A 23144-nucleotide genomic window follows, 5' to 3' on the forward strand; every position below is an offset into this window, starting at 1 on the left:
AATAACAAGACAGCTGGCAGACACTGACCCAGGATTCTTGGACACTTGTGGAAAACCACTGTAACTTAGAAGAGACACACGGGAATTTATTTTCAGAAGTAAACCACACTCAGGGCATTTAAGTTATGTTTGGTTTCTTCAAAACACACAACATAACCATCCACTCATGCATAAATAAAAACCAGGAAAAAGCCTAGTCAGACACCCCTCCAAGCTGTAAGACAGGCACAGCTACAATGTGTAGGGGGATGGCTTCGTTAAATGCTTATCAGAGGAGATTAGCATTTAAATACGGAAATATTTACACTACTGAACATGGACTGGAGCCACATCTGAATTAACACAGACACTGGCAGTCACCACGATTAACAAGAATTCAAACAAGAGAGCTGCAGAGAAAGATCACTGAGTGATCAAAACAATGGACAGCTTGTTCCAAAGTGGAGATAAAAAGTTTGGTCTGCATCAAGAGAGAGGGGAACACAGCTGTCTTTACATCAAAGAGTGAAGCAGCAAAGAAAAGCCTAAAAATAGGCTGAGCTGACGCTGGCCTCATCACTAATGGGTTGATCTTTTAGGCATCTGAAGTTTTGACAGCAAACCCCATTCAGAAGGTGCCAGGGATTGTTCATTAATGCCCCACACCACCCACTGCCATCAGCAACCGATGCAGGAAAGAAGCCTCACTAGCCAAAACTTAGTATGTTACATCCAAGCAAGTAACTTCTTAAAATCTCACACAACAAAACTTGACTAGAGGCAATCACTGAAATACAAATAACCTCACAGGGTTATTTGCCTTCTGTAGAGAACACATCCTCTCCACTCTGTACAGCACATCTTCCTCAGCTTCCAAAGGAGGCATGAAAGGCAGGGGCTGGAAAGGCCAACAGCAGGAAAGTGTCCCTGAACAGGGCACCAGGGAGGCTGGGCATTGGAACAGCAAGGGAGCAAATAAACTTAAGCTAGTTATGAGCTCTCCCCCCTGTGCTCACCTGGCAACTGTGAAAATGGTCAGAAGCCCTGTCATAACACATTCTGTGCCTGCTCTTTGAAGCAGCCATCATGTGCTTTCCTTCAGATATCAGCCAAATACACCTCCTTGCTTTTGAGCTTCCCAGCAAGCTCTTTGCCCTGTTCAAAGCTTTGTTTAACATTCCCCAGGAATTTTTTTTCACAGATCCTTTTTCGTGTTTTGCCTGACAAGTGTAATTGTCCCACAATATCTACATAGGTTTCCCTGCTCAATAGAGCCCTTAGGACTTCTTGATGTCTAGTGTGCTTTTCCCTCATCCTTTTCAGGTCTCCTCTGAATAGATCCTCTCAAGCAACCAGAAATTTTGTCCACTCAATTACAGATTTTTCAAATAAGGGCCTTCCACAGAGACTAGACATTAGTGCAGCTGCCTTCCTCCTGAGGCACTGGGTAGACTTAAAACGAGAAGAGAAGGAAAAAAAAAAAGAAAGGAAAGAAAAGCTACCACTGTTTAACATCAGAGCTCATCCCTTGCCATTGTTAGTCTGTCACAAAAGATTGTTTCATTGCAGAGAACAAACAATCCTCACTTCAAGCATAAATCAGCTAAACCCAAACCAGGATGCAGACCTCACTTAGTGTGCCCAAGACAAGATAAACACGGGAGTGGTTCTGGTGCTCGTTATAATAAATGAGGGAACCCTCACACAGACACTCTCAGTCTGATTTCCCTAACAATAGCCAGAGATTGGTAATAGCAGAAGACACTTTGAAGATCAGACCCCACAATACTTACATTATCCAAGCCAAACCTAAAAAGCAGTGGGAAGTCTTAAAAAATCCAAAGCTCCAAACCGATGGAAGATAAAGTGAGACTTTCTTCAGCTCTTTGATTAAAATGAGAAAATGAGACTCTGAAAGATCCCAGAGGTTTGTCTTCCACGTGTGCGCTCATTATTTCCATTTTAGCATCATCTGCCTTTCTGAACCGTTCTGGTTTGTGGTGCAATTTCATCTGTTGTGAGACCTGAAGGCAGCTGAAGTGACTCCTCCAGGGGTAAGAGCATGGCACACTCAGCCTGCTACCAAACACGAGATTGTCCTGGGATCTGCTCTCACACACACCCCAGAAGGTGAATACAGAGTCACTGAACTTGGCCATATCAGTTGTGATGCTGATGGCTGTTCTGCTACACTGACTGAGGACAGGGTGATTTGGACGTATGGATGAACAAGCAGCTAAAACCTGAGATTTCCCCATTTTTATTGTGCAACAGGGGAAAGGATGGCATTGGAGCCATGAAGTTTTCTCAGGCAAGTACTCTGCAAAGAGACAGCAGAGAGCCCAATCCACTGACTTCTCACTGCATTCCCTAAAGCTGGGTTTGGCTCTTCAGCACTTCTTTACTACACTTCCACAGTAGGAAAATACCAAAGAATTCCATTCTTGCAGTGAGGAGCCTGCTGCTCACTGCACTGGTAAGAAGTGCCTCACACATCAGGAATCAAGTCCCTGATGGCTGGGAGAACAAGGAAAAGCTGCAAGTGCTCCCTCAGCACTGCTACAGGGGACACACCTGCTGAGGGCTGCCCTGCAGCCACAGGGATGATGCTCAGCTAAGCTGTTCCTCCCAAATGCTGCAGAAAAATCCATGTTTGATCTCTGCATTTTGTAAGATTAAGACTTCCCTATCGTGAACTGTAAGTGGGCAGAGTTTATTGCATCTGCTTTCCCTAACTGAAGAATCTCAGATTTCTGAGCAACCTCACAAGACACAAAAGTCAGTAAAATGTGCTTTTCAAGGAGATTTCTTATTTCCTTATCCTTGTGCTATTCCTGCCATACAGCCTGGCTTCTATGCACCCAGACAGAAAACAGTTATGTCATTCTATTTCAAATATTGTCCCAATTAAGCCAACTTTTTTTTTCTTTTAAAAGAAAATTAAAAAAAACCCAAACAAGTGGCATTAACCGCCACAAAATTTTATGAAGCTTTAAAAAAATACATTATAGAATCTTGTCACACTGAGTAATTTTTATTACAAGGGCTATTTTCTTTAATGAAAGTTGTTAGGTGAACTGGATGGATTCCAATGGCTGTGCCTATGCTGGGCAAAGAAAGTAACACAGCCCAAAAATATAAATGAGAGTAAGATTATCTGCAGATTAAAAACTAGGCTGGTAGTTTGCTAACACACTTTGCAATAAACGTGATGTACAGTGTATACATTAACAGTCCCAGTCAAGAACTGCCACTTTCTTTACTTTGAGCTGTAAATAAAGCTGTGTGAAGAGGGCAGAAAAGCTTCAACAGGAAGCCTGCTCTACAGAAGCAGCCCAAAACTTTCCAAAATAAGGCATTTTTTTTCCCCTAGGTTAAATTTCCGTGGTGGTCTTACTGTATTTCTTCCTACTGGCCTCATCCAAGCAGAGCTGCCCTCAGATGCCACTAGTCTGGTGACCACCTGCAGCGTGGCAAGGACTTTCCAAGATTGCAATTCCTCATATCCAGCTGACTTTTCATTCCAACATTGCACTCTGCCACCTGAACAGGCATCTAAGAAATTCAAAACCAAGCATATACAGAAGCCAGAAGAAGACAGAAGAGTCCAAGGACCTCTTTTTTTTTTTTCTTTTAATGGCTTATAATCCCTGTAACAGCTCTGCAGTATTTGGCAGGGAAGAGAGTACCAATATTTGCCATAGAAAAAAAAAAACCCAACTCATTTTAAGTACCAGCCATGACTTGAAACTGTTATTATAGAGATTTATGTCCTGAGAAAGAACTATGAGTGAAATACTTCCCCTGTCCTGCCAGTGCAACATTTCATAGTTCATATGATACCATCAGCTTTGGTTTCTGAATTTTACCTTGTACAGCACATCTGCAGCTCCAGTGCCCCTGCCATATGTGTATCATCAACCCAATCCAGAAGGAACAGCGCAGCAGAAATCAGAAACATTCCCAGACACCTTCCAAAGGTCCCTCTGCCCTACAGGACTGTGGCACCTGCTGAGGTGCTTTGCTTTAGTTTACACTCAGAAGCTTGGAGATATGAAGATGGGAGAGCCACTGCACTCTGAAAATCCAGGGAACTTCCCCCTCCCGCTGAAGGGCATGGGAGGACAGGACTGGAGGATCTGCAGAATTCCATTTTAGGCAGAAAAGGACCGTTTCCCTTCTCTGCAGGTTATTTTGGCTACTTTCCAACACCAAAGCCTGAAGTGCTACTGTGCATCTGGCATTTGTTTACAGGTTACCCCAGCCTGCCATCCCTACCCTCCCACACGCAGACACGCTTGTTTAAGACATGCTTGTTTAGGATTACAAATGAATCCATTCATTTTTACTTGGATACTTGGCCCTAACGTGCTGTTTAACAATTTAAGAACGAATTATACTTCTTCCTGAATCCATCACAATGTGCAAGCCAAGCCTCCCTGAAATAGAAGATTCTAAATCATTGAAATTAACTTTGGTGCAGATGAGTAATCCTTTGAAACAGCAAAATGTGCTGTTATCCAAACAGGCAGCACTTCCACTAGTTTTAATTTTCTTTCAATGTTTTCACGCTCTGATCACTGAAGTTGGTTGGGAGGATAATAAATTGATTTAACAAATGGTACTACGAGCACCAGTCTCAGTAATAGAAAATTGATTAGGCTGATCATAGCTTTCCAAGCTGAATCTTCTTACAAAGAGGAAAAGGTCTGGGAAGGGAGAGAATTAATATTTGTTGCTTCACTGATTACAGTTCTGGGGTGGACTCCAAAAGGGAAGGGTGCCCAGTTTCCACTGCCCGTTCTGCATCAGTGCTGGGTCTCAGCACAACTTTACAAACAAAATCTCGGGGGGGAAAGGGTTTCTGTGCATGGACAATAGCCGAATGTGTACCCCACTTGACAATACAGCATTGTTTGGACTTCAACAAAGATTAAAAGGGTTTGCTGAAAACCTTACTGCTTTTGTTCTCCTTCTAAATGGTTTAAACCCAAGCTTCTGTTTAAGCTACAATAAAGTGCACAGAAGTGGAAGTGTAGAGCCCAAGAAATAAGCCAGATTGTGAGTCAGTGGGGCAAAGACCACTGGTGTGAGCCTGTGCTGTGATAAACGCAGGTGCATAAACTGCTGTCCTGCTTGTACCATCCTACTTCTTCAGCTTGCAAAGGGAACTTTCTCATCCCAACCCTGCTCAGGTATCCTTCAGGAGATACTAGTACTGAATGCAGAGACAAAGGTCTAATTTTAAAATGGAAAAATTCACACTTATTGGCATTAGCATCTAAATACACCCAGACCCCAAGGAAAGTTTAGTAGGTTGCATTTCCAAGCAGGGAAATACACTGGGAGTAATCATCTTAGTTACAGCACAACCTCTCAATCTCTCAGGAAGGTTTGAGTCGTAAAGGAGTCTATTCCAACTGCTTCTTTCTGAGGGAATCCAGAAAAATCCATTTACTTATCTTTCCTTCATGCTGTAAAGGTTTAAACACTTTTTGTTCCTCAGGAGCAGTGTAGCCAACCTGTGGAGTACAGATCATCCTGCACACTGATCTCCTGGCCAACCCACAAGATCAGTTTTTCCCCCTTTGCCAGAACCCATCTCTCCCAGGGGAAACAGTCAAGTCATTCTCATTAGCTTACTCTTCTCCCTTTCCATTTCATTAAATATGTATCAAGATTAAAGCACCCACTTAGGTTTTTCCCTCTTCTGTTGACTACATCTCATCTAAAGAGGGTATTTTGTGACTCTCAGTCATTTCCTGTTGATTGCTTTTAACCTCAGAGCTGCTGTGCTGGCACACAAACACTGGAGAGCTGCAGGTTTTGGCCTATGCAGCCTTTGTAGCTGCAAAGCAGGGGTGAATTCCTTGCAGTACACTTAATATTCAGCTCAAGTTTGATGTAGCCATGGTGACTGGCAAGGAAGGGCATTACTGTCCCAAACACTGCCTTCAGCCCAAGGAATCTCTGCGCTCATCTTAAGGCTGCATCAGTAGCTTTGACTATCCAGCTATTTAACCAAGGGAATGCCCACACTCCAAAAATCTTTAATTGCCTTGAACCTACACCATCAACTGCTTTCTGGGCACTGGAGAGACAAGCAGGGGTGCAAAAGCATCTCAGAAGTTTGTTCCAGGGTTCCTCCTCGGTGCCCAGGGATCTCTGTGTCAGGATACAGCCACTGCTGCCACCAACACTCTGCACGGTGTATCTTGACATGAACCTAAAGCCTATGACCAACAGCAAGGCAGAACTTGCCATCATTTGAAGAGATGTGGGCAAATGAAGTGTTAAGGCAGTTCTTACTGAAACATTTTGGATCATATCAAAGCTGCGAGATTAAAGCCTTAAAAGTCACTGAGTTTTGCTGGGGAAAAAAAGAAAAGAAAAGAAGATGCCAAAACAAGCCAGTCCTCAGAGAGTTGTCTTTGTACGTGAATAGTGCTGATAGAGGCAAAGAACTTCTTGGCCTAAAAGTATTTGCACTGTGCAAACCATCAAAAAATGAAATACTCCAGAAGGAGCACAAGGATTGACAGAGAAATCTGCTCCAGACTTTTGTCTTGTTAGAGAACAGTCCATTAGGCCCAAGATGTAACCCACTTGAAAGCGGCTTTGATTTGGTAGGAATGCACCCCTTCAGATCCCACAGGCTCTGATCTCAAGTGTCTAAGTGTGGAAGAACAACTATGAAGCCTAAAATTAATAGAAGGGAACTACAAAGTTTTTGCTTTGGCATTGCAGCCAAATTGGAATATTGAAAAATTAACTGATAATCCTTCAATCCTACAGTGATGCTCAAACATTAATATCCATGAATGACAAAGCAGAAGGAGTTTTGTCTTGTAGTCTGTGTCAGAGAACAGAAAACAATGTATCTGGCAAATGAAAAAATTACCAATACAGCTGCAGGGAGAACACACACAATTGACTTACAGTAACAAAGTCTGCTACGCCAGAAGTATATTTTATAAACTCACACTTTACTCTTCTTCTAGACCTCTTCACCATCAGTTCCCAACACTGGTTTACTTTACTCATGAGAAATGCAGCTATCACAGTAAGTCAGTGACATCTGCTAGAAAGGTCAAAAAATCTATTAAATCCTGAAGCACAAATCCAGGCCTGTTCACAGCTGTACTGATACCAAAACTAAGCCATCTTGTGGGCAATACCATTCTCAAGTAACACATTCATTTTATCTGGATGACAGGGCAGGACTGACAGCTGAAGGTACCTGCATTTAAACCTGGAGCTTTGGCTTCCCCCTGCTCAGCACAATTAAACTACTGTGTTCATGAGTGCATCCCTGTTGTGGGTAACAGGCAACAGAGGTCCTCAGAACTGATGCTACACTGAGAGAATGGTGTGCACCTCTCTACTAAGAAAATATCACTACAGTTAAAACTAGAAAAGGAATGTGGTTTGGTTTATCCACTTTTATTTTTCAACTGAAGCAGCATTTAGCTTCCAATTTTCTCAAAATGAAGAAGTTTCCACCTTTATCAAAGTCCCTGTGTGGAACAGCTGCTTTGTTAACACCACCCCAAATGCAGGTTTAAATAGCAGAAACTATGATTACCAGTAATAGAGATCATATATGGGCAGAGGGTGCTTGAATCACATTTCAAATTAACTTCTACAGAGAAGCAGCTGAAAGCATTAAAATGCTGATTTGCACTGCAGCTGGCAGATATCTAGATTTTTGACTCCTAGCAGATGAGGACATGTACTTCAAGGTGAGGAGAAGAAAATTAAAGCTGTTTTCCTGCAAAGTTCCTCTAACAGAAGCTGCATGTGTAGGGTTTCTTAGTAGCAAGCAAGGCACTGAGATTTACTTAATGAGCTGTAATGGAAACTCTGCTTCTGAATTATTTATTTATTTTTAAACTTTAGACTGCCAGACATTCTTCACTACACAATAATTAGCTGAGAAAGAGGTCACAGTAAACTCGACCTTTTAAAGCCACCTCCTCTCCCTTCTAGAAGAATCTTTCAGCTGCAGCAACCAATCTTAGACAAATAAATACAAGATGATGAAAAGTAAACCGGTTAGTTAATTTAGGCTGTCACAAACAAACCTGTAGTAAACAACTACAACAGGCGCTCATGCCTCTTAAAACACCAGAGAATAAGCTTTTAATGCTCCCAAGCCATTGCCTAATGAACAGTGCAGGTTTTAGACATCCTTTTAGGAAGGCAATACTTGCGTACAGACATTAAAGACACATTAAAAATGAATACTCAAAAAAGGGAAAACATAAAACTGAATCTCATCCACATCTCACTCTGATCCAAAGCAGACTCTGTCACTGTTATCTAAAGTATCCCACACCCACAAGACACTGCCAGAAAGGAAGAATAACAAATTACTCTCTTCTCATAAACTAAAATGGGACATCTGCACCAGCTTTTATTTTATGGCTCCCCTTGGTGCCCACTATGGAAAAAACTGTTGGTGAGTTCACAAATTCATCCCTACACCCACATCCCTGCTCTGCTGGGCTACCTGGGAGTCACGCTGCAGTCTGGGGAAGAAACTTCACATCTCTCCACCTAGAAGAACCAACCTTATCCCACTTACCCAAAGGGAGATCTGTCTCACTGACTATTACTTCAAAGAAATTATTTATGAGTCTCAACAGACCTGAGATGGTCTCCAAAGAATTCTGAAGACAAGGAGATACCCTCTTTATTCTGACTTAATTTACAAAAATAATCTTTTTATCAGTTGTTTGGGACAACAGTTACCACAACTTCTACGAGAGCTTGAAAGCAACACTTAAAAAAAGGTTGTGGAAAAGCAGTTGGCCCAAAAGAGCTTTGCTTTTTCTTCTTTTCTCCATACTTTACTGTAAAAAGGTTTAAGATAAATGTATTGATAATTCAGCAAGAAAGGCTGTCATCACTTTGTCCTAAGCACAGTCACTCCATATTCTGAGATGTACTAACCAGATGCACTTTAGTGCACTTAAGAGAAAAAAAAAATTACTTTTACAGTGCATGTGCCTAAAGATGAAAAGATAATCTCTTTAGCTGCATAAATCCGTTACTGTTCCATTTAAAGATCAAAAAGAATTCCAGTAGTAAACCTTTTTCTATTTCAGATACTAAGAACATGATTCCTTTCAATTAAGGCCTGGCAGATGTGGTTAATGGAACAGAGCTGTTTTTGTTGTATACCTGCTGCTGCACCAAATGACCATGAATCACCCCTTGCCTTCTCCCTCACTACTTAGTGACTTCTGCCCTCCAGACCAAATTATGCTGCTCATGGTTCAGCCAAGTTGCCTCACTCACATTTGGTTTTCCATTCAGATTATCCTGTACCTCCAGAATTACTTGTGCTTGTACTGCAATATAAAGAGAGGTTTAAAATGTCACAGAGATTTATCTGTCGAGGGAAAAAGCAGGATTTGATTGTCTCGTCTCGGATTTGGGAAAGGATGGGCTCCAAGAATGTGTAAATATCCAGGGCAGCTCCAGGGCAGTGCAATGGCACAATGGCACGTGAGGGGAGAGGGCAAACAATGCTGGTCAAAACCCAGGGCTGAGATGACACTGCCTGGGGAAAACACTCCTTGGACTCCTCTATTACAAGGCCTGAAAGCCCCTTGCTGCCTTTCAAAGATGAGCAGTGGCCACACACCACACTCCAGGCTCACGGTGCTTCGCTGCCTCCCAAACACCAAAGAGCAGCTCCAAGTGTGAGTGCACAAATCCTGCTGAACACACACAGCTATGGAAAAAGGGAGTGAAAATGGGGAAGGAGTAAGAAAAAATTTTAAATGGTTGAACAAATAAATAGAATAGAATCCTAAAAAAAGTTTTCACAAATTAAGATGAGGTTCAAGGCAACTGGGTAGTCTTGGAAGATGAAACTGAAATCCATAACCTCCATAACAACCACCCATGGGAAAATGAGTTCCCATACACATTCCTCAGAACAAAATTGCCTCCTTGAAATGCACTGCAGCCAAGGATGCATTTACACAGCCTTCTGGATAACCACTCCCTAAACCAGACCGTGCTTAATGTAAAAGCCAGAAGGTTCACTTTGCAAATGTTATTGTCATATTGGGTTAAATATATTCAAATACCTGGGCTGAAAGCTGTTGTTGCCTCCCAGTGACAGGTGCAGATTTTGACTGGTTACTCTGACAAGGAGGCTCAGTTTTTGCATCTTGCCACCAAACAGACATGCAACACCATGAGGCAGAGGGCCCAGGTGGGTTAAGACTTCCAGAACAACCCTGATGTTTGGAGACTGCAGCATTTTCAGTGCTGCCACATCCAGCTTTATTATTGTACCACCACAGTGCTTTGCATGTAACTCATGCTTTGGAGATGACTGATGCTGCAGTTCTCTTCTTCAACAAGGGACAACATTTGTTCTAAAACACTGTCATTTATACCAAAGTAATCTTAAAAACAAGTAAGAACAGGCTGTCACTCAATATGCAAATAATTGAATGCTGAAACGTGAGTTTTATGTGAAATCTAAGCACTTAGCCACAATCACTGATTTCTGTCAAGCTCAGACGTAAAATAAGATAAACCCCTTGTGGTGTGTACCCTTTTCCTGTGTGCATACAGCCAGCCCCAAGTACACCACAAGATGTTTCTTTTAAATGACATTCAGCAGTTAAATCACAGCCTCCTGCACACAGTAAGATTCAAATGTCTTGAAGAATTTTTAAATTTCCATTGCTGCAAAGGGTGAAAAGGTAAAAATCCTACCATGTCTGACATTAAGGGAAAGGCTGAAAAATCCATGGTATCAGTTTGTTCCAGAAGCACATAAATACAAACAATTAGTTTGTTTTAGAGGTATTCTTTTACAGGTGTTTCCTAGATAAGTTATAGGAGCTCTGCAGAAAAGGACCTGGGAGTCCTTGAGCACAAACTGAAGCACGGGAAATGCTGTTTAAGCGTAAGGTAATTTTTAATTACTTTTTTTTAAACTAGGTCACTGACAGTGTGACTGAACAGCAGAACAGGTTCCCCAGAGACATTATGGAGTCTCCATCCTTGGAGATTTTCCAATTTTGAGTGAATAAATAAGATCTGGAGAAAGCTGCTGTAGCTGAGCAGAGGGGTTGGGTTAGATGATCTCCAGATGTACTTTCCAAACTCAACTATTTTTAATTCTGCACCTGTAAGAGACCTCTCCTCCAAGACAAAGAGTTAGCCTTCTGCCTTTCACCAGGAGTATTTGATGTTACACTGCTGGGCTACCAAGTATGTACCAGGTGAAAAGCAAAGAACATTCTGACAAGCATCTTGCAAAGGGATGTGCCATCCTCTGTTCCTCCAGCTTAAGGCTGATCATTTATTAGTGAGACAGAGGACAGCTTTACATCTGTTCATGTGGACACAGACAGCTTTTACAGCAGAGGTGCCCACAAGCTACAAGAATTAGGTGGAGACCAACAATTCATTTCGTACAAGACAGACACTAGAGCTGAAACAGCTCCATTTCTCATCACAGCAACTCAGGCTGCAGGCCCAGGGACTGAAGCAGACCCTGAAGAGCCATGAACTGCCTGCCTGTTACTCGTTGCCTGCTATCAATAATAAAATGCCATCAGAGCTGACAGAAAAACCTGCAGTGTTACAAACTGGCCTGCAATTCCACTTCTCTTCTCCTCCTCCCATTTCTATGATAGAGTAGAACCAAACTCCCACTCAGCAGCATGGTAATTAGATATTCAAAAAGCAAACAAATTTCACATGACAGTCCCCAGGAGAAAACTGATAAACATGGAAAAAACATTTTAGTTTACTTGGGGCCATTCTGGTAACACAAGCTCAGAGGGATGTAATTAGTACCCTGCAAGCCAGCATATGAAAAGGCTTAATTTAACTGAGATCAGACCTAAAGAATAGCTATAGAAATTAAAAGTGAAGCCACAAATCCAAACAGGACTGCCACAGCTAGGAGTTTTTATGGTCAGGAATTCTAGAGTGGTAATTCACATGCATTGCATTCCAACTTCTGCTTATCCAGAACAGCAGGCATTATTTTGGAGCACCCTGCAATAACTGAGGTTCATCAAACCCGTGGAGGTCGGTCTGTGGCTCTCCAGCAGTTCTCTGTACCATGCAGGAAGAAGCAGCCAGGGCTAGGCAGGTTAATTCTTATTCTCCAACAACAGTTTGCTCAATTGGTGTCTCCCTCTCCAATAGAATCTATATTCTTCTGCACAGAAAATCTCTGCAAGTGTTTTGAACCGGGAAGAAAGTTCTTACATCAGATATCTCAACCAAGTTTGTGGGGAAAAAAGCATTATAGCAGTCTTAATGCAATGCTACACTGATAGCAGAGACTATTGGTAGAGAAAGTGAAAAACAGCCCTGCTATTATCACTCTCCTGTGACTAATGGCACGTGATGGAAAGAGCTCCTTTTAAGCCAACCCAACCTACCAAGGGAATCCCCACAGAGGAAGATTCAGGAAGGAGCTGCTGGAGGTGACAACGTGGTCTGCACCTCAAGGCAAAGGGGATGGAACCACCACAGCGACTGACCTCACTGACAGGCAGCCTTTCCCACAGCAATCTGGCTTACATGGCATCCAGCACACAATCTGGGTGAGGTAAGGCTCTAGCTTTTTTTTAGATTTGGACCATTTGCATTATACTGCAGGCATACAAAACCCCCCCCCCCCAAATCCAGACAGCAAGTTGTTCCAGCACATTTTGACTTTCCAAGTACGAAGCAAAGGAAACATTTAAAAAACATGACTCGTAAAGCTTTTGCTGCTCCCTGTTAAGATTTGCTGTCATCAGGACAGCATTTTTTGGATGAAAAATGTTTATTGCTAAAGGTCACAGAGTTGTCTCTTTCAAACAAATTAAGCAATAAATGGCTGCTGACACTTCCAGATGATGATTCATCTGTCCAGGAGCTCCAGTAACACACGGCCACAGCTGCCCCTCAGGTTTGCTGCAGACCACAGCAGCCACCAGCCAACCCAGAAATCTGTCTTCACTCTCCTGTCACTCTGTTAGCCAACTTCTCAGCCCTCTTTGTAGACACACCAAAAATTCCTTACTCTCAAGCTTAAAACCAGATGAAAAACATATGAAAATAACATCTGTCAGGAAAAACACTGTTTGCAGTAGCCAGGTTTCCACACTTATTATTTCTATTATTACCAAAGTCCTCTTTACTTTATGTGCAGCAAAAGATTCTCCATGTGTGAGACACAGGGATGAAAGAGACTGATGGATCAGCACCAATATCACCATTGTCAGAAACCAGTGAAACAGCAGAACAAGAAAGAAACCTTAGCAGCACCTCAAGGGCAGCTGGCAAACCCCAGCACATTTAACCCCAGCACAGGTCAGCACGCAAGAAATACTGGCAAGAGAGAGAGAGAGTCTCCTTGCCAGGGAAGGTCAAGGTACTGAAGATTATGCTTTAAAGAGTTATTAAAATTCTACAGGTCTGTTTAGACAACCCTCGAGTGAAAGGCCAGCATGAGGTACAGCAGAGATATCCAATGTTTTATCCTGTCAGAGTAACCTCTCGATAAAAAAATGAATAATAGATTTTTTATTGAGTGATTATCCTTTCCATCTTTGGCTTTTCACTGGAAAAGGTTTATGGCAACTATTTACTGATCTCTTCAGGGAAGGAGATGACATTTACTGTTCATACTATGCCCCTCTGATCTCAAACGTGGCCTCTACTGTCACTACATCCAATAGTGATTCTATAACTTTAAAAGAAAGATGCTGCTACAAATTTGGGGAACTGTTATTTCAAACAGAAACACAGAATTCTTGCAGACAATACAGAATACTTTGCAGACAATGCAGAGGACCAATCATTTATGATTTGCAGAGAAAAATCAAGACATTTCTTCTCATTCTTTTTACTGCTCTCCAGTTCTGTGGCACAGCTGTGATGATCATCAGCTTGGACACAGAGCTCTTATTACCTGCCCAATCTAATCATAAGAAACAGAAAATCACGCAGCAGTTGCCCTAACAGTCCAAACCCAAGAATGTGCCCTTTTCAAACATATAACACGTGAAGTAGAAGTTTTCCTGGAACTTCCACTCCTTCCTGCATTTCAGTTTGATGCATTAAACTATCAATTCTCAGTTACTGGATTGAATTGTTTGTTGTTTAGGTTTTAGGTTTTTTGGTTCGTTTGTTTTTGTTTTGTTTGTTTTTTGTTTTGTTTGTTTAAGCAATGGATAAGTTACAACCAGAAATTTGTAACCATCAGCCTTTCAAATCAAGATCATGTGATTAGCACTTAAGAGCCCCCTAAGAGTAAGGATCTATTTAAGCCCATTGAGGGATGTGGAAGCCAACCCCAGTGTGGTTAAGGAAGGGAAGTGCAGATACAGAACACAGCACTGAAGGAAAGATGTTTCATCCTAACCAGTAATTGTCCCAGTGTGCAGAAATCAGCTGTGCTGGCAGGAAAATTCTGGTTTAAAAAAAACCCAACCAAGAAAAATCCCCCCCAAACAAAGAGAACCCCCACACCAGTTTTTATTAACACACTCCCTTTGCATGAGTGTTATTCTCTTCCCTTGACAATTCAGCTCACTGTCCAGCATCTGGAGTCTTTTATATCTATTTATAAATAGATGCTGCACACAAATGAATCTCAGCTACATCTTGCAACCTTTTTATGGAAGATGGATGACCAAGGGAGAAGAGTTTGTGTCTTATCAGAGGCAGGTGGAACAGAGAAGAGCAAGCTGGACAAACAGCACAGGTACAGACTGAGGAGCAGGGGGGGAACCAGGAGGGCTCTCTTTCACTTGGTCAGGGCAAATCTAACGAACAAGGAAAACAGATCCACAGGAAACCAGAATTCATGACTTCACTTCTCTGAAAAGGAACCCATTTGCACAATTCACTTGTGCTTGCAGCATGAGCTTGTCTAATTTGCTTCTAGACTGAGTAGCAATAAAAAGACCTTGTCAGGAGGGTGGGTTTTCCTTCTCCTCACCTTAGCCTGAAAATCCTCTAAAGAAATACTTATTTCATGTAACATTGATTTCTGCAAAGTAGCATGCCTTGCTTGCAAACTAATGAGAGAAGAACTTTAGAGCAAGTACTACAGCTGGTGGGTAGTGCTTATTTGGAAGCCAGTATAGGTCAGAGCACTAAATATTCACAAGGTTGTTTCCAAGCTCATTTAGGTGCTTCCTATATGTCAGATTTCTGGAGATGTATCCTTTAGCATCTGTATAGAAAACTCTTCTGCCTCACTTGAGTAGTATCAGTGGCTTGAACTCCGCAGCTCATAAAGCTAAATAGTCTTAATAACTTTAAAGGAGAAAATACAGTTGCTAGATCTGACCATAACCCCTCAAAGTCACTGTGCCCTCTTCAACCCCAGGCAGAGGATTTTCCATGGGATCTCTCCAGCTATGCAACGTCTACATGATGGAGCATTCATTCCTGCTTCACTTGCCTTTTCTACCACAGCAAGGGTGCAAAACACAAGACAAAGCACAGCTAAATTTGCATCAGGCACCATTTAAATGGTTCAGAGAAAAAGATCTCAGCAACTACGTGCACACATTGCTGCTGCAATGACAACTAGTTGTTCCATTAGTGGTGATGTGAGGTGCCAGTGACTCCACAGCTCTGCATAGAGCACTTCAACCCAACCCAAAGGGACTACTCTGGGCAGTGCAGTACAAAATAAGGAGGGAAGTTCCCAGCAAGAGAGAGCAAGGGTTTGTATGCTGCACATTTACTTTCCAGGAGCAAAAAAATTCATGAGAAAGGCAAGCCAAATCATAGACAGTCCCAGGTGGAAACCTTTTATCAAGGATTCTTTTGTATGTTCTGTGTCCAGGGGGAAAAAAAAAAAAAGCAAGCAGAATGTAAGGAGTGAGCTATTCCTCTCTCTTGGCTTTTTTTGGTTATTTCAAGAGTCAACATTTAACATTTTATGTTAAGGGCTACTCAGCCCCTTATCTGAATATTAAAACCAGCTTCCCTGGCTTTTCACCTTGCCCAGAACGCAGGACAGTCCATGTCAGCAGCAGCTAAACCAGCACACCCTGAATATGGAACACGAGTTTTTTTGCTTTCCGATGTTCTAAAACAAGATTCCCCTGAGCTCTGCTGCTGGCAAGCAAAAAACCTCATGCAAATACATGTATTTGCACGTGTATTGATCCCTTAGGTAGGGAGATATGGTGGGGATGTCACACACAAACCATCCTACCTCTGTCACTGAAGTCATCCACCAGCACGATCTCTGCCACCAGCTCGGGAGGGGAGCGGTTCAGGACGCTGTGCACTGTCCGGAGCAGGGAGGACCATCCTTCGTTGTGGAAGGGAATTATCACACTGGTGTTTGGGAGCTTCTCCAGGTACAGCTTGTTCTTGCAGCTGGACACAGACAGAGCAAGTCAAAAGGTGCTACCAGAACACACCAGCATTTCAATATTAATTACCAGCAAGCAACTTAGTTCATTCTTTACTCCTCAAAATGATGCAAAGTGCATTAATTTTCTTAATTTTGAAATAGGGGTAACGACCTCTTGCCTTGTAGGGTTGGTTTCAAAGTAGTTTAAAAAAGAAAATTCTGTAGTATGAAGTGCAGTGTTTACTTTCCTGCAGGTGTGGACATAAGTGGACTTCAAACCTTGTTAAACAGGTAACCTCTAAGACCACACAGTGACCCAATGCAGTTAAAAAACACTCAGTACCCCTTCAGAAGGGATCAAAAATCTCTTCCATTCCTGGAGCCCCCTGTGTCCAGAGCAAACCAGTGGTGGCTGTGTGAATGGAGGTGTGTGGAGGGTACAATGACGGTGCCAGCGGGACAGGCTGCCCTGTGCCCAGGAGCTGGGGAGGGAGGTCCCACGCTGCTCCCTGCCCCTTGCACAGCCCCCAGGCTGCTGTGCAGGCTGTGCTCTGCCAGGCCCCCAGCAGGCAGTCACTCCATGCACAGTTCCATGCACACAGGCAGTAATTCCTTCCCCTGGCTCCTGAAAGGGCAGACGGGAATGAAAGCGGCTGCGGCAGCGGCAGCTTTGTCCTGGACCTTTCCCAGGGCACGGAGAAGGAGGCACCTATGTTATACAAGCTCAATACATCTGTGCCTACAGGAAGTTACTCTGGTGCCTGTGTGAGAGGACAGTAACTTATTCTGGGTGTAATGAATTGTCCTGGGGTGCTGCCAAGAGCCTGCAGGCTGGGGCTGCAATGCACAGATGCAAGACGCAAAGTGAAGCTGCAGGGACTGCTTTCATCCGGCCCTAGGCATTGCCATCCTAACCTCCTTCCAACAGCTACTAGCTACAGTCCTGTTCCAATATGAACCAAGAGCTCTTGAATCTTTTCTAACTCTTCTTAAACTGGAATTCTCATTTTCTGACTAACTTTAACAAGTGGGAAACTTTAGCTATTAAGTTTAACCATTAAGTGTGGAGAGAAATTGCTTCCCTCCAGCTACTGTATCTACAATTGCTTTACAAGACCTGCAAAATTAGTGTTTAGTATTAAAAACCCTAGAGGCACTTAAAGAAAATGTTACCAGAGGAAGACATGACTGTTGAAACAAACAATTGTATGTGTGCACCAGGCAGATCCAGTACATGCTGTGCCCCAGCTCCTCGAGTCCCACAATTAACAGAAAGCAGAGGTGACACACTATTTGTATATTAAAGACCACACATCAGCTCACACATCAGCTGCTTCTTTGTCCTTCTCCAGCCAGGGCAGCTGTTGGGGAGAAGCCCAGCTGTGGCTCCAAAGCTTAGGGCAAGGCAGATGATGCATTTTTGCCCAGTACACCTTCTCCTCACACTCCCTGCAGTCTGCGGGCACTTGTCCAAAGCCTCTATTACCTCACTGGATGTAAGAGGCTCTAAACCACAGCTCCCTTCCTTCTGGAATACTCTTTATGGACTTGTGACTTTATGACTAGGTCTCAGCCTAACTTTGTTATAAACTGCCCTCATCACCCTCTCAAGTAACACAAACCATACCGTTTCATGTACAGCTTTTTTAATGGGCCCAGCGAATGCACAGCAGACCTTTCCAGTGGTGAATTCCTTTACTGCACACCCCCACCATGGGTAACCCTACTCCCTGCCCAGCTAATCCCAGCACCCATGAGGCACATGCTGTTTATCCTCTCCTCGAGGCCTCCACAATTACAGCTTGCTATGCTGGGGGAAAGGATGTGTCAAGCAACAAGCAAACCACTGCAGCAGCACCATTAATCACAGCTTAAGTTGCTGGTGTCCCAGACACTTCACTTACTAGTTTTAACTGGGGCTGGAGTTAGAAGTTTCACATTTTAAAGAAGTTTAAATAGCAGAATTAGCACTGAGTTGGCAATTTCAGGAAACACTGAGGCATGTGAGGTAACACATTAAATCCTCAGATAACGAAATACTGGCATTGTCTGATGTTTAAGTTCTCAGAGCCCAAGACAGCCCCTGTAAATGGAGGACAGGTGGAATTTAGATTATTAAACTCAAACTGTATTTCCTACAACTTGAGCATGGGCTGATCCACAAACATCTTCGGTTACCTGATTTATCTCTATGTTTAAACATTTCAGCTGCATGCCTAAAATATTTATGGAGCTACACTCACTACTTTGTTTTATGTGTGTATATATTGAGAAAGGGTGTCAAGCCAGTGTATTTGATTAGTTTGCTGTGACAGCTGAAGAGGTAATATCTCAATTGTGCAGTTAACAAATTATAAAACCTGACTTCTGGAACTTGTATCTCATGAATAAAACAGATATTGAATTCAGATTCACTAAATTGTGATAAACACAGCTTTACACAAAAGAAGCTTGGATTCAAACGTCTAACAATGCTTTCAGATTAAGAACCACACAAACAGTATTTAAAAACCTCCCAGTTTTGTATAAACAAGGGTTAAGTCCTAACTGAAGCACTTTTGCTAGTGAAAAACTTCTGGCTTTACCAAAATCTAGTTCAACACCATCCTACATCATAATGTCCAAAACCAGATGAACTCTAAAATCAGCATTCAGTTGGAACTCATTTCTACTTGTAAGCCCTGATGAGGCTGTTTTTATGAGGAAGATGTCCACAAAAATAATCCATAAACCTGATAAAGCTCTTCATACATAGCTGAGTGAAACTACTCACATCTTCTGCTCCTGAGCATTCCATTGTCATTTCCAGCTAGTGGCCAACATAAGAATTGGAACCTCTGGGTTACTTTCATGGTCTTCTCTAAGCAGGGTTGCAAGTCTGTGGTAATTTTAAGTCTTTTGAAATCAAAAAATGATTTTTTTCCCCAGATTTGATCTCTTCTATTTCCCACTGAATTTACTAGACACCATCCTTTATTAAGGATCCAGCTGTGCAAGGATTGTATTTGATGAGCAAAGGTACAAGAGTCCAGAATAGAACACATTCCTGTTGATGTGGTAATTTAGGGCTTGCAAACCTTCACTCGTAGAAATGCAAACTGTATACTCACTTTGGATGCCTGATGTCTGGAAGGGAACGATTCAGAGAAATTTTATCACTCACAAAGATATTAAAGCCATTTTCCCTGTATGCCTGGTCCACTCGCTCTGCATCAGTCATTGGGTAAGGTTTTCCCTGTTCTCCATTTCCTGTGGATAGACAGAAAGTAAATACAGATCATTACTGCTAATTAGTGCTTAACGGCCAGAAACTAATCCATATAGCAATAAAAGAGCATCTTATAGAGCCCTTTGAACATTACTTTATTAGTTTTGTGCTCTGTGTCATATTTAGCACCGAGTCAACCACGTCAATTTAACAATTTTATCTGATAAGCAGTTTTGCTACAAACCACTCAGCTGTGCAAATCGAAGGTAAAAGTCTTCCTTCTGACACCAGAAACAGATGAAGGGGTTGTGGCAATGCTACAGAGGATCTACAGAATGCCTTTTGTTTCACAGTGGGAAGAATCCATACGGTTTGAATATCTGAGCACTGTTGGAATTCTCAGCACAGATGGATTTGTGCATTTACAACCTCAGCTCTTGCACTGAGGGGCAGAGCCCTTGCAAACATGCCACTGTAAAGCTGTGACATTCAAAATGGGCCCTTATTTGCAATGCAAGACAAACCCCAGAACTACAGAATGGATTTTCATGAATGTTACAGTCCAGAATGGTTTTCTTACTCTTCCTTTCTGGATCTCCCATTTTTGAGAGAGGTACACATGCACTTTTTGGGGGGATTTTTTAAAAAAAATCAATTTTCCACCTGTCATGAAAGCACCGAGATTTAACTGATACATTTTCACCTCAAAATGGTTATTGTGCAGCTGGAGAAAAAGGCATTAAATTGAGATTAACACAGATAAAAGATTAACAGATGAATTGGCTTTAGTGCTGCATCATGCCAAGAACATCACCTTGACTCTGAAGTTGAACACGCTGTTCTACACTCAGCCTACCAAATAAAATCGAACTAAGTTACAATCTGTATTAAAACATTTTTATAGCAATCTCACATACCCACACGCTCAGAGTCCCTCCTTATGGCTTCTTTGTTATGCCAGTCCTTTTTCCTTTGTCCATCAGCAAAGTAATGGTCTTTCTTTTGCCTGACGTATGATGCCTTTTAAACAAAAAATTGGATATATAATAAATACACAACAAATGAAACCTTTCCTAAGCAGCCTCCCCTTCCTGTAAGAGGAAATTAAACATCTCCCTTAAGGCAAAATCATCACAAGCAAGTGGCTTTTAGCCTGAAAGGGGTGAGGGAGGAAGTGAGTTTTGCTTGTCTCAGAACAGTACTTTATCTATGGCTGTTAAGTGATATTTTTCCAGGGCACCATCATGTATGCAGAACAGTATTTCTTGATCAGGAATCTATTAAAAACTCCCATTTTCATTTTGAAAACATCCAATACATCTAGAGCCTTTTTGTTAATTAAATAGGATGTAATGGGAGACCTATTGCAGGATCATTATTAATGAGACGCTACCACACCTGAATAAAATCAAAATAAGATTTAAAAGGTCATTTATTAAGACTCTTGCTGCTGAACCCAATTAGAGCTTCTATTTCATTATGTTGTTCCTGAAATTCAAAAGCCAGGGGTGCTTTGAAAACAAGTCAGCAAATGAAGATCCCCAGTAATCCAACTTCTCCAGCTCACCTCTGACTGCACAGGATGGAGACTCACACTTGCTGAAGGAAAGAGGATTAATGAGAGGCACTGCAAAAGCCTTATTGATTCACATCATGCAGGAGAAGGCAAGTGCAGCCCCAGAGCAGCAGAGCTGGTGAAAAACCACACACTCCTGTCATGGAAGGGCTCACCTGAACTCACCACACATAGATATCAAATTAATTTGCTTAACCTGCCTTGTGGTTTTCCAGCTGTCCCATTAAACACCACTCTTCTCCTGTGAATTCTTAGCTGGTGATAATGCCACCCTTCTAATCATTCCCACTAAATAACCCACGCTAGAGCACACTACTGTCCTGTGAAATTTTTGCCTGTTTTGCAAGAACAATTCTTTGCCAGGCCAGCTCACTGACCAGTCTCCTCTGCAGGGTACTCCTCTGCCAGGAAAAGTCCTGGAAAGCTCTCACAGACCAGAGCACATCCTTGCCAGGAGAGTTTTGCCAACTTTTGAGCACTAGGCTTGTGCACAAGTATCATACTGGGCACAGGAACAACTGGCAAGTCTGAAATCTCAATATTTTAGGTCTCTTTTGTCTCTTTGTTTATAGCACTCTGGACTGAATGCACACACCAGGAGAATCGCTGGCAATGCCACTGTCCCTCCTGCCACTTGCTGTGAGTCAGCACGTGAAAATCCCTTAAAAGCAGCTGCTCTGGAAACCCCACCCACCACTGCAGAGGAGAGCATGGCCAGAGTGTCCAGGGCCTAGATCCAAAAGGGGGAATACACAGGACAACTCTGAACCTCACAACACCAACCACGCATGTGGGAACCAGCACCCCGTGTCAAACCCATGCAAAGTGAGCGGGGAATTCAGGCACCCTGAAGAAAAAGAGGAAAACTGACACCCAACCAGCAAAAAGACATCCAAGTCTGTGTAACAGGGCATTGTTGAGAGTGCTTTAAATCCCACCTTTTTTGGGACTTGGGCAACCTAAACTAGAATTGCAGAGGCACCTCCCTTCCCTCTGAACTCTGAAAACATCCCTTGGAAATCTTCCACTGCTGCAGGTACCCATAGGGATTGCCCTCTGTGCAGGTTTTGGCTGGGGTAGAGTTAGTTTTCTTCACAGTAGGTGGTATGGGCTGTGTCTTGGGGTGACTTTATGATGTGTATCCCATAGCGCTGTTCTATGCCTTTAAACTGAGCCTGAGAGGGGGGGAGAGAAAAAACCCAACAAAACTCTCTAAAGCAGTTTGTTTTCAAGGACACAGAGACAGAGACGCTCCCTGCGTTCAGCAGCGGCGGGAGCGGGAGGAAGCACCCGGCTTGCTTTCTTTCCAGCCAGCTTTCAGCCAGGTTTTTCAGCTCCTTTTCCTCCAGAGAGTTGACCTTTGTTTTCCTGGGACTCTGATTGTTCCCTTCTTCTCTGCTGGACAGTTTCAAGATCAGAATACATTGGGAGGAATTTCCACCGAGGCCTTGGCCCTGGAGGTGGGCCCACCACCCCATCCAAGCTCCAAGGAGGGGGAGAGAGAGAGCTACTGAAGGACTCTGAAATTTTCCCAGGTTTCTCTCAGCAGAGCAAGAGGTTTTATTATTTAGCATTATTATCCTTTTCCTGTGTATTTGTTAAATAAATAAATAGTTTTTATCTCTTTCACTTTCCTTTGAGGAAAATTCAATTTTTCCTGAACCTGGTGGGGGAGGGGTGGTTGTAACCTGCTTTCTCTCAGAGGATGTATTTCCAAATTTGCCCAAACTGGCACAGGCTGTTATTTGGTTTTGTGCTGGAAAGTGTTGGTAAAACAGGGATGTTTTCCTTACTGCTGAACGAGGCTTACCCAGAGCCAAGGCCTTTTTGCTTTGCCCTCAGAGAGGAAGCTGGCAGTGCTTGGGAAGTTGGGAGGGGACACAGCCAGGACAGCTGACCCCAAGGACATCCCAGACCATGTGGTGTCACACAGTACATGAAGCTGGGGGAAGGAGGTGTTGCTTGGAGTGATGGCATTTATCCTCCCTGCATTCCTGGGGAAGGCTGAACACCTGTCTGCC

The 23144-nt window shown here is 42.8% G+C and overlaps 1 protein-coding gene across 1 annotated transcript in view; it reads right to left on the minus strand.

The window, feature by feature from the left end:
* GALNT10 (polypeptide N-acetylgalactosaminyltransferase 10) overlaps positions 1 to 23144 on the minus strand; it is an 82339-nt gene that overhangs the window by 23190 nt on the left and 36005 nt on the right. The window contains exons 2-4 of the mRNA XM_069028766.1: positions 20465 to 20567; positions 19450 to 19588; positions 16196 to 16362 (exon numbers count right to left, since the gene is read on the minus strand). Coding sequence (XP_068884867.1) covers positions 16196 to 16362; positions 19450 to 19588; positions 20465 to 20567 — 409 coding nt within the window. The remainder of the gene's footprint in view (positions 1 to 16195; positions 16363 to 19449; positions 19589 to 20464; positions 20568 to 23144) is intronic.

Source organism: Aphelocoma coerulescens, chromosome 13, assembly GCF_041296385.1.
Source record: "Aphelocoma coerulescens isolate FSJ_1873_10779 chromosome 13, UR_Acoe_1.0, whole genome shotgun sequence".
Classification (NCBI taxonomy): domain Eukaryota; kingdom Metazoa; phylum Chordata; class Aves; order Passeriformes; family Corvidae; genus Aphelocoma; species Aphelocoma coerulescens.